Source organism: Lipotes vexillifer, unplaced genomic scaffold (assembly GCF_000442215.2).
Source record: "Lipotes vexillifer unplaced genomic scaffold, Lipotes_vexillifer_v1.1 scaffold268, whole genome shotgun sequence".
Classification (NCBI taxonomy): domain Eukaryota; kingdom Metazoa; phylum Chordata; class Mammalia; order Artiodactyla; family Lipotidae; genus Lipotes; species Lipotes vexillifer.
The window spans coordinates 680,814-693,494 of NW_006796561.1; the positions used below are offsets into that span (position 1 = coordinate 680,814).

General features: G+C 43.4%; 1 protein-coding gene across 2 annotated transcripts in view; it reads left to right on the forward strand.

The window, feature by feature from the left end:
• Positions 1 to 12,681, forward strand: part of TMOD2 (tropomodulin 2) — a 46,060-nt gene that overhangs the window by 15,695 nt on the left and 17,684 nt on the right. For both annotated transcript variants that reach the window (XM_007468715.1, XM_007468716.1), the window contains exons 4-5: positions 4,479 to 4,601; positions 6,896 to 6,982. In XM_007468715.1, the coding sequence (XP_007468777.1) occupies positions 4,479 to 4,601; positions 6,896 to 6,982 (210 nt within the window). The remainder of the gene's footprint in view (positions 1 to 4,478; positions 4,602 to 6,895; positions 6,983 to 12,681) is intronic.

A 12,681-nucleotide genomic window follows, 5' to 3' on the forward strand; every position in this document is an offset into this window, starting at 1 on the left:
TGTAGGGAAGGGTGGGGGGACACAGGAACTCTCTGTACTTTCCTCTGCTAACCTAAAGCTGCTCCAAAAAATAAAGTTTATTAATTAAAAAAAAAAAAAGAAAGAACCGTGGCAGAATATGAAGGCTGCAGGTATAGAGAACAAACTTGTGGTTACCAGCGGGGAGAGGAAGGGTGAGACAGAGGTACGAGATTAAGAAACACAAACTACTGTGTATGAAATAAGTAAGCAACAAGATCTGTTGTCCAGCACAGGGAAATGTAAACATTCTTTTTAATAACTTTAAATGGAATTAATCTATAAAAATATTGAATCACTGTGTTGTACACCTGAAACTAATGTAATATTGTAAATCAACTATACTTCAATAAAATTTAAAAAAAAACCACAGACTTGTGCAGAGAAATTAAAGATCTGAACAGCAGCAACAAAAAAGCTACCAGGTCAAAAGAAAGAAAATTGTCGTTAGAAAGGTATGAATCTTGCTTCAGAAACACATGCAGGTAACCATAATTTATAAAAATAATCTGCTTGAGTAAGGGGGAAAGAAAAAGGAATATGTAGGCTAATTAACTGAATACTTAGAGTGTAATGGTACGCACATTAGTTTTGTAAAACAAATTTTAAACCCCAAGAAGCAGTTTTGGAAGTGTAAAGTAGCGTCGGGCTTAAAAGAGGGTCTCACGGCATTGGCGTGTTCCTCTTAGCCCGGGGCTTTCCTAGCTTCAGGAGTCTCATCCAGGTCGAGGCGCTGCCTCTATTCCAGTTGCTACCATTAGAGGCCATTGCAGTCTGCTCATCCAGTATGTACCAACCACCTCCTGGGTGCAGAGCCCTGTGCCATGTGCTGGGACCACAGGGAATGAGACCCTGCCCTGCCCTCAAGGAGCATGTGGTCCAGCAAGAAACACTCTGATAGATCTGGAAAGGCCTGAGGAGTAAGGGGATGTTTCTCCACACAGGGGGTGAGCTCTGAACTAAGACAAGGAAAATCCTCCTCCCTACCTCCTGACCCTGAGCTCCTCTTTGGAGGAAAAGTGGATACCAATCACCTGTCCAGGTCCTTCAGCTATAAGCAGTGACTTGGGCCCAAAGATATGACTGGAATCACTGATAACTTCATAGTAACTACGGTCTTTTTAAAACACAAATCAGATCTTGTCAGTTCCCTGCTTAAAGTCCCAAATCATTGCCATGGTCCTCAGAGTCCTGGCAGAGCTCACCTTGCCCACCTCTCTGACTGCATCTCTCCTGCCCTCACTAAGCCTGGGCCCCACTGTCCTCACTTCGTTCCCCAAACTTGTCAAGTTCTTCTCCCATCTCAGGGTCTTCTTCCCTCTGACCCGCATCCCTGTTTTTCACCTCCTAAAAGCTCCGGCTTAAATGTCAGGGCCTCCAGCTTTGCCTGACCTCTCTGTCTAAAACAGACCCCATTTATTGCTTTCTTAGCACTGTGACAGTGTTCATCCTTTTGTTTACTTTAGGATTTGTGTGTTTTCCATAGGAGACTGAGATTAACAGTGGGGCTGTGTCTCCCTTGCATCATGGCACAGAAACTGACACAGGGGAGGCACTAGATAAACGTGGATTGGAATAAATGCCATCTCTGAGCTTTTGTGCCATGGCCACGGGGAGCAGAAGCACGGGCTACTTGGCTGCTGCCTTCTCTATGTAGCCTCCCAGCCGCTCTGAATCATGCACATCCAATGGCTTGTGCACCACTCATGTCATTTTATTAAGAAGGTAAAGTTGGGCACTGACAAACTGGGCAAATAACCGAGGATTGCTGTAGAAATACGGAGCTGTTTCTGTGGCAGCACGGTTATTGTTAGACTAATTTAATTGTGAAGGAAAAAATAAATTATAATGTCAAATCTTCCATAAAATCCCAGTTAACATCCAGTGGTAGGGTAGTGAAAGAATAATAAGAGGGAAGCTGCTGTCTTCTGTTCTCAGAGCAGTGGTCTGAGGAACAGCTATGGTAAATTACCTCCTGATCCGGGTTAATCTACAGATGGTTCTTAGGGGGTTAGGAGTACAGGAGCAGTCAGAGTAATAAGTGGGGGTACAGAAGGGGTGCACAGCTGCACCAGGGAGCTTAGGAAAAGGCTGAGAAGCAGCATGATTGAGCTCAATGAGCAGAGAGCAAGTTTTCCAGAAAGCAGAACGATCAGAGCGAGGCGTGTGCAGGGCCCCTGGAAGGACAGCGGTGATACAGGAGGTGTGGTGAGGGCTTCAGGAGAGGGACTGCCCAGCCTCAGTTCTGAATGCCAGGTGCCCTGGGCCTTCAGGTTGCTAGGCTACATTATTCATTTAGAGCTTCTCGTTCGGTTGGACCCCAGGAATGGATATGCAGTAGCAGTTCTCCTGAATACTGGTAGCTGGGCCACCTGCGCACCTAGTGTTCAGAGTAATCCTAAATGGTACCAGGAGTTAGGAACTCAGAAACCCTGTTTCGACTCTGGATCCAAGATCTTGGCACCAGAAAGAAAATGCCTCGGGCTACAGACACTATGCAAAAGTCTGGGAGGAGCCTCAGTGTCTGAGATGTTATTGATTGATTGATTTGATTTTTTTTCCTTTTCTATTCTCTGGCTATTTTCCTGTTTTGTTTCCTAGTCTGTTTCCCTTCTTTCTGGGAAATGTGGTAGCTTATGTGATGGTCAGTGATAGAGACCTTGTGGTCAGGATACCCCAGACTGACCACAGCAGTGGTGCCTCTTTGGGGTGCCCAGTTCTGCCTGGCCCCTGTTGATGTATCCAACCATTTGAAGGTCTGGTAAACCAGCAGGAAGTATGTAGCCCTGTAAACAGGGGAGTCTCCTGGAGAGTTTTCATGAGGGAAGTACTTGACTTGGGTTATAACCCTTTCCTTTTCCATGAGAGTGGGGATGGCCAGGCTAGCCCAGGAGACCTGGCAAGAGCTTGGGTTCTGATTGTCTGAAGCTGGAGCCAGCTGTCTGTCCTAAGGTGACAAAGAGGAAAAGCAATAGAGGGGTGAGTCTTTAGGGACCTCCAGCGATCAAAATGGAAGAGGCCAATTTCAAAGATCATGCCAAGAGGTAAGAGCAGCTCCAACAAAGAGGGAAACCAAGAGTCAAAACTGGGAGGAATTGGAAAAGAGTGTGATCAGGTCTGGGGTATCCTATGGTGGCTCTGTAGTGGCCTGGGTTAACCTTGAGGAGCCACTGCACACGTGGGCTGTGGCTGTTTTGGCCTGGCTGGAAGTTAGGAGAAGGTCATGTGCCATCCTCCCAGAACTGCGATCATCAGTCCAGAGGTTTGGGCTGGTGGGGGGGGTGGGGGCGGGCGGTGGTGGTGCTACAGATTTCAGCATATTCAGAAGTGAGAAGGGGGCAAAATAAATGGAATCAGACTGACAGGATGAAGCGGGAGGTGGTGGCAGAGAAGGCATATTTGGGTAGCACAGTGTGTTGCTGCTCAGAACTCCACATCTCTAAATAGGACAACCCTGATTTTTCCTTTTAAGTCAGGCTGACTTTGATGTGCTCTAGAAAGGTGACTGTGTCTCCAGGTCACTACACTAGCCAGGTACCCTAGATATAGCATGCTGGTTGCCTACAATCTCAGTTGGTAGGAGGAAAACTCTAGGAGGGGGATCTCAGGAGCCCCTGGGGCTGTTTGGATGCATCTGCCCCCCATATGCAGGATCCAAGGCAAGAATACAAATAGAAGTCCATGTGCCATTTTTATAAATATGTAAAAGCTAATAAACTGTTAAAATATGTACTGTCCTCCTACCTAGGCCAATATTCTTGGACTTCCATAGGGATATGGGTCCATCCTGCACTGCCAAGGCCTCAAGCACCATAGCTGACACCCCAGCCTACATATCCAAGCTTCATCCATACTCGCTCACAGACAGCATCCTGTTGGCCCGTGGGTACACACCCCAGCAGTGTGACCTGCCTTCAGGAGGATGGACATGGGGAAGGGACTCATGCAGGCCCTGGAAGCAGGTTCAGGGCTCTTTGGCAGGGAATTGCAGGGCCCCAGGTGTCTGGGGTATACTCTAGCAGGTGGCCTGTATTCTGGATGGAATGTCCCTTTGTCCCCGTGACTCCTCCCTCAGTGGGATGCAGGCAGTGAGGACGGGTGTGCATCCAGAAGAGACCAGAGTTGGGCCCCTCTAGAGCAGAGGGCTCATGGCAGGGCCCCTCTTGCCCAGGTCTAAGGGCAATGCTGCCCATGATAGGGAGGTAGAAGCCCCTGTTTCACTCTCTGCCACCTCAGATCTCTGTGTTGCAGAATGCAGGATCCCTCCTCTGACCTTCCTTCCTCTAATAGGGGATTATTGATATTGGCATCATCCCAGAAATTAAGGAATCCCAGTTAGATATGCAATGGTCTAATGCTTCAGCTCTTAATGGCCAGAGCTGCACATTCTCTGGTTAGTTCACTTACCCTACAACAAGGCAGCAGCACGCAACGGTTTTTGTTTTTCTTCTGATTTAAAGGGAGAGTCTTTATCCCCAAAGAAAAGCCCATAGAAACTCATAAAGAAGAAAAAGTGACCCTTGACCCAGAACTGGAAGAAGCTTTGGCCAGCGCCTCCGACACTGAACTCTATGATCTTGCAGGTTAGTCCTCAGCTTTGGGAAACTTTCCTGTCTGGCTCTGTGACCCCCCTGGCAGCAGCCTTTGAGCTCCTGTGTAACTATTGATGGTTACTGTGATACCAGGTTGAGTTCAGCCATTAGGCAGCTATAAGGCTGGATGCAGGTGACTTAAACCTCTCTGAGCAAACATTTTGCTGTATCTCAGCTGAAAATGTAAAATCATATTTCAGCTGTAAAGTACTCCCAATAGTACCGGTCCTATAAAATCCGAGAGTTACTGTGAGAAATCAAAGAGAATAAGTATGAAGGAGTATTCAGAACTTAATAAAATTACAGTGCATATGCTTTCTAAAGAGCTTCACATTTGGCTTTTTTTTTTTTTTTTTGGCGGTACGTGGGCCTCTCACTGTTGTGGCCTCTGCCGCTGCAGAGCACAGGCTCCGGACACGCAGGCTCAGCGGGCCATGGCTCACGGGCTCATCCGCTCCGCGGCATGTGGGATCTTCCCGGACCGGGGCACGAACCCGTGTCCCCTGCGTCGGCAGGTGGACTCTCAACCACTGTGCCACCAGGGAAGCCCCCCATTTGGCATTTTATCATCACAGAATTTCCGTTTCCATCACAAAATTTCTTGTTCTTCCCCACAGTCACTGTTCAATTTTGATTCTGTTAACTTAACCATGGAGCAGGACCAATTTACTGTTACATTTCCCCAGTAAAGTAAATCCATATTCTGCCCAATCTGCTGATTTTTTCTAGTTTTCTTAACAATAGCAACAATACAGTAATTATAATAATTATGTGAATTGGTTATACGTACAGATAGAAAAAAAACCCCAAATAGTACAAAAGAATATGTAATGAAAAGTCTCTCACCCTTGTTCCTAAGTCCCCTGCCATTTCTTACATTTCCTTTGAAAAAGATTCCATGCATGTACCACCATATTTGTGTACTCATTGGATGGAAATTTGGATTATTAGGGTCATTAGGTCCTCCCAGGAGAGAGGTGCTTTGAGAAACAGTCCACAGCTTTGGCAAGAATTCTCACATTGTTATTCCACTGGAATACGTAAGTAATAATAATCTCCTTCCTCCCAGGAGAACCAGCTATGCCTTATTCTAATAGCATGCCAACCATCTCAGCTACATTTTCATTCCTTCTGTGATGATATCAGTGGTCAGTATTAGCTCACATATTTGAAACCCTCTCAGAAGTCACTGCAGGAGTTGAGGCACCTGCATCTAACACATAGGAAGTCATTTAACCTTTGTAATAGGTAAAGTGTAATTATTATTATTATTATCCCTATTTTACAGATGGGGAAACTGAGGCTCAGAGGCATTTAACAATTTCTCAAGTCATACAGATAGTACGTGACAGAGCTTGGATTTAAGCTCTGGCTGACTGCTCCTGACTGCCACTCTCAACCCCTAGACTCGCTGGTTCTGAGCATTTGCCCTTTCTCAGCTGTACGGGCTGCCCCCCTCCTTCTAAGGTATAGATTACAGCTCATGAGGAGCTCAGGTGCGCCTCTGCCACCTGTTGGCAGACTATTCTGGGATCCTTCCCCAGGAGGCCACCTGTAATTTCTCACCTGGAATTTCCTTAGCAAAGGGAAAGCTGGGCAGTTGGAGTTAGAGCATGCTCAGTGTTGTCACCCCAGTGCTGTCCGCTGCATACTGTATTGCCCCCTGGTGTAAGTTCCATGTAGTACAAGAGACTCAAAAATCTCAGCCTGCTTATCTGACTTTTTATTGTTGACATCTCTTATTTCCCACCCTGGGATATTCTAGATGGGAAAAGAACCACTCTTTTCGGTACTGAGAGATGGGAGAGATGGGGAGGCTTACATTGGAAAAGGCCCATGATCTTTCTGCTCTTTGTCTCTGGAAAAACTACGTGCCATAGTATGTATTATGTTAGATCTTAAACTCTCCTTAGACTCAGTCCTACGTTCACATTTTACAGATGAGAAAACATAAGGGATGAATCTACTTAACTAGGACATCTATGCAGATTTTCAGTGTGGAGCTATGATGAGACCATTGTCCCTCAGATCCTACATGATTCTACATGTATAGAGGTAGAAAGACATGTGAAGACTGCCAGTGGTCTTGGGAGGAGGGTTTCTTTTTTTTTTAAATAAGCTTATTTCATACTATACATGTGTCATGCACTTTGCAAGGCAAGAGGGTCTAGAGACTTATCTTTATGATATGAAGAATTGTTCTTCGAGGGGCAGATTAACAATGTGGACATCTTAACACGCTTTCTCAAACTTAAAGTTTATTCACTGATTATCTTTGCTTTCAGCTGTTCTTGGAGTACACAATTTGCTCAACAATCCCAAGTTTGATGAAGAAACGGCCAGCACGAAAGGCGGCAAAGGGCATGTGAGAAGTAAGCTGACGTGAAATCTGTGGTTTTATGAAACTTGGGAGCCTCCGGGTGTTGCTGGTAGGAAAGAGGCCTGTTGACTGGGCCCCCTGGGGAGTCCAGAATTCTTTTAGGCTTTGAAGGTGTTTTTTGCCAGTTCACCAAGGATCACTAGGCTCTGAGCAATCAAACCAGGATAGACTAGCCAATACTGGGAGTTCTGTCTGGCAGTGTAACTAGTACCAATCAGTGTTTTGCCCAGAACACACTGTCTTGATACGTCTGTTCAGTCAAAAGAGAAAATTACTGATAAAAAAGGTTGCTTAGGGCTTCCCTGGTGGCGCAGTGGTTGAGAGTCCACTTGCCGATGCAGGGGACACTGGTTTGTGCCCCGGTCTGGGAAGATCCCACATGCCGCGGAGCGGCTGGGCCCGTGAGCCATGGCCGCTGAGCCTGCGCGTCCAGAGCTTGTGCTCCGCAGCGGGAGAGGCCACAACAGTGAGAGGCCCGCGTACCGCAAAAAAAAACAAAAAAACAAACAAAAAGGTTGCTTAGCACAGAATGCAGAGTTTTATGTTCTTAACGATGTTTTAATTAACTCTAGTATCAGATAAGTTTCCTACTCTATTCAAGTGCCTTTTTGTCTCAGTAATGGATGTTTGTCATTAGAATTTGAATACCTGCTTCCCCCGGAGAGCATGAAAGACACACTGGCATGGACTTGCTGGCACAGAATGTACCAGACCGCTATCTTCTGTGTCACAATTTTCTGGAGAAACGTACAATTCATTAGATTCTCTCACTCATTCGTCAGTCATTTACTAAATACCTGCTGTTTCAGGAATGTTCTAGGCTTAGGTACAAAGGTAAAAAAGGTGGTCCCTGCCCAAAGGAACTTATCTATCCGTGGGAGGGATGGATCAGTAATGAGGTAATTTCAGTACAGTGTGATCCAGGTACTATGAAAACTCACAGAAGATCACAGCTTTTCTTAGATTAATTATATTTTATTCTCTTTGATGGTGATATAGGCAATGCTTTCTAGTCTCAGCAGTATATCATTTGCTGTTTATACAGAGTAATTTACCCAGACAATGAGCAATATTCCTTTTATTTACCTTGTTTTCTTATGCATACAGGTGCAAACTGTTCATCCTTTTAATTTCAGTATCAAAGGGTAACATTCTGACAACATGTTTGTTATTAAAAGTCTGGTGCATAACCTTCTGGGTTTTTATACATACACATACACACACTTTTAACTTTTTAAAAGACTTAATTTTTTAGAGCAGTTTTGTGTTCATGGCAAAATTGAGAGAAAGGCACAGAGATTTCCCTTATACCCGGTGACCCTCCACATGCACAGCCTCCCCCATTATCAACATGCTGCACAGAGTGGTACGGTTTTTACAGTTGACGAACTTACATTGACACATCGTTATCACCGAGTCCATAGTTTACATTGGGGCTCACTCTTGGAGTTGTACATTCTCTGGGTTTGGACAAATTAACAATGACATGTTTCCACCATTACAGTATCAGGCAGAGTAGTTTCACTGCCCTAAAATTCCTCTGTGCTCTGCCTGTTTACTTCTCCTTCCCTGCTAACCTCTGGCAACCCCTGATCTTTTAACTGTCTCCATCATTTTGCCTTTTCCAGGATGTCATATAGTTGGAATCATACAGTATGTAGCCTATTCAGACTGGCTTCTTTTACTTAATAATATGCATTTAAGGTTGCTCTGTGTCTTTTCATGGCTTCATAGATCATTTTTTTTTATTGAGATATAGTTGATGTACAATATTACATGTTACAGGTATACAACATAGTGATTCACAATTTTTAAAGGTTATACTCCATTTATAGTTATTATAAAATATTGGCTATATTCCCTGTGTTGTATAATATATCCCTATAGTTTATTTATTTGTACTTCTTAATCCCCTCCCCCATCTTGCCCCTCCCCGCTTCCCTCTCCCCACTGGTAACCACTAGTTTGTTCTATGTATCTGTGAGTTTGTCCTTTTTGTTATACTCACTAATTTGTTTTATTTTTTAGATTCCACATATAAGTGACATCATACAGGATTTGTCTTTCTCTGTCTGACTTATTTCACTTAACATAACACCCTCCAAGTTCATCCATGTTGTTGTAAATGGTAAAATTTCATTCTTTATTATGACTAAGTAGTATTCCATATATATTACCCATTCATCTGTTCATCTGTTGATGTACACTTAGGTTGCTTCCATATCTTGGCAATTGTAAATAATGCTGCTGTGAACATTGGGGTGCATGTATCTTTTCAAGTTAGTGTTTTTGTTTTTTTTCAGACATATAGCGAGTAGTGGAATTGCTGAGTTATATGGTAGAGATAGATCATTTCTTTTTAATGCTGAATAGTATTCTGTTATCTGGATATACCACAGTTTATTTATCAATTCACCTACTGAAGGACATCTTGGTTGCTTCCAAATTTTGGAAATTATGAATAAAGCTGCTATAAATATCTGTGTTCAGGTTTTAGTAAATTATAAATAAATTTTCAGCTCCTTTGGGTAAATATCAAGGAGCCTGATTGCTGGATCTTACGGCAAGTTGTTTGGTTTTGTGAGAAACCACAAAACTGTCTTCCAAAATGGCTGTACCATTTTGGATTCCCACTAGCAAAGAATGAGAGTTCCTGTTGCTCCACACCGTCACCAGCATTTGGTTTTGCCAGGGTTCCAGACTTTGGGCATTCTAATAGATGTGTAGTGGTATCTCATTATTTTAATTTGCATTTCCCTGACAAATACGATGTGGAACATCTTTTCATATGCATATTTGTCATTTGTATATCTTCTTTGGTGAGATATCTGTTCTTTGGCCCATTTTAAAAATCAGGTTGTTTTCTTATTGTTGAGTTTCAAGAGTTCTTTGTATATATTGGATAAGTCCTTTAGAAGATGTGTCTTTTTTTCTGATTTTTTTTTTAGTGAATGAAAGATTTTTTAAAATTCTATAGTGCTTTACAAATTTCAAAAGTTTCGTACACACGATTTCAAATAATCCCATAATAACCCTTTTTTTCCCTCTACCCCTATATTGCCCCTCCCCTCTTCCCTCTCCCTACTGGTAACCACTGGTCTGTTCGCTACATCTATGAGCCTATCAGATGTGTCTTTTTTTTTTTTCTTTGCTGTATGCGGGCCTCTCACTGTTGTGGCCTCTCCCGTTGCGGAGCACAGGCTCCGGACGCACAGGCTCAGCGGCCATGGCTCACGGGCCCAGCCGCTCCGCGGCATGTGGGATCTTCCCGGACCGGGGCACGAACCCGTGTCCCCTGCGTCGGCAGCCGGACTCTCAACCACTGCGCCACAAGGGAAGCCCTATCAGATATGTCTTTTGCAAACATTTTCTCCCAGTCTGTGGTTCATCTCCTCATTCTCTTGAGAGTATTGTTCGCAGGGTGGAATTTTTTTATTTTAATGCAATCCAGGTTATCAATTCTTCCTTTCATGGATTATGCCTTTGGGGCTGTGTCTAAAAATTCATCTCCAGACCCAAGATCATCTAGATTTTATCCTATGTTATCTATCTCATAGTTTTGCATTTATATTTAAGTCTGTGATCCATTTTGAGTTAATTTTTGTGAAGGGTGTAAGGTCTGTGCCTAGATTCCTTTTTTTTTTTTTCATGCGGATGTCCAGTTGTTCCAGCACCATTTGTTGAAAGACTGCTTTTTTCTCCACTGTATTACCTTTGCTCATTTGTCAAAGATCAGTTGACTATATTTATGTGGGTCTATTTATGGACTCTCTATTCTGTTCCATTGATCTATTTGTATATTTTCACCAATACCACACTGTCTTGCTTTCTATAGCTTGAAGTCTTGAATTTGGATAGTGTCAGTTCTCTAATTTTGTTCTTCTCTTTCAGTATTGTGTTGGCTATTCTGAGTATTTTGCCTCTCTAATATAATCAGTTTTTTGATATCTACAAAATAACTTTCTGGAATTTTGATTGGGATTGCACTGAATCTGTAGGTCAATTTGGGAAGAACTGACATCTTGACAATATTGAGTCTATCCGTGGAATATCTCTCCATTTAGTTCTTCTTTGATTTCTTTCAGTACAGGTTTGTAGTTTTCTTCATGCAGATTATATATATATATATACACACACACACACATATATATGTATAAATATACATATATATAGTTAGATTTATACCTAAGTATTTCATTTTTCATTAACATTTTTTTCAAGTTGTGATTCTCTTCTCTTATCAATACCTGTAGGTTTACCTCATTCTTCTAATGAATAGATAACATTGTATTATGTGATTATGCTATAACTTGTTTACCATTTTTGCATTGATGGACATTTTTTTTTAATTTATTTTATTTTATTTTTTATGTATTTTTGGCTGTGTTGGGTCTTTGTTTCTGTGTGAGAGCTTTCTCCAGTTGCTGCGAGCGGGGGCCACTCTTCATCGCGGTGCGCGGGCCTCTCACTATCGTGGCCTCTCTTGTTGTGGAGCACAAGCTCCAGACGTGCAGGCTCAGTAGTTGTGGCTCACGGGCCTAGTTGCTTTGTGGCATGTGGGATCTTCCCAGACCAGGGCTCGAACCCGTGTCCCCTGCATTGGCAGGCAGATTCTCAACCACTGCGCCACCAGGGAAGCCCTTGATGGACATTCTGTTTATCATGTTTTGCTGTCACAAGTAACGTGTCAGTGAACATCCATAAATATATATCTTCATATATTCATGCTACTTTTTCTGTAGATTAGACTTTTAGATATAGAATTGCTGGGTCATAAAGTATCCACATTTTATATTTTAATAGATAATGCCGGGCTTCCCTGGTGTTGCAGTGGTTAAGAGTCCGCCTGCCAATGCAGGGGACACGGGTTCGAGCCCTGGCCCAGGCAGATCCCACATGCCATGGAGCGACTAAACCCGTGCGCCACGACTACTGAAGCCCGCGCGCCGTGCTTCTCAATAAGAGAAGCCACTGCAATGAGAAGCCCGCGCACCGCAACGAAGACCCAATGCAGCCAAAAATAAAAATAAATTTAAAAAAAAATAGATAATGCCAAATTACTCTTCCAGAAAATTTGTACCAGTTTACATTCCCACCAACAATGTATGAGGATGCTTTTTCCTCCACATTGTTGCGAACTCTGAATATTCTCTTTTTACATTTTTTGGCTAGTCAAATGGTATCTCATTTTTAAATTTCAGAGTTTAATTACTTATTATCTTTTTTGGTTGACTGATAGAGATTCCTCTGATCATTAGTTGTTCATTTTCAATTGGGTTGCATTATTGACTTGTAGGAGCTCTATGTATCTTGGGATATGAACCCTTTGTATGTTACATATATTGCAAACATTTTCTGTTAACTGCTTTTGAGAATTCTTCCATTCTTCTTTTCTATTCCTTTCTCTTCCCATACCATCCTCAAAATTAAAGCTCCGAAATGGAACTCAGAGGAGGGTGGGCCAGGGAAGGATTAAGGTTTGGGAAATAAAGAGACTCTTTTTTGGGCTTCCCTGGTGGCGCAGTGGTTGAGAGTCCGCCTGCCGATGCAGGGGACAGGGGTTCGTGCCCCAGTCCAGGAAGATCCCACATGCCGCGGAGTGCCTGGGCCCATGAGCCATGGCCGCTGAGCCTGCGTGTCCGGAGCCTGTGCTCCACAACGGGAGAGGCCACAGCAGTGAGAGGCCCGCGT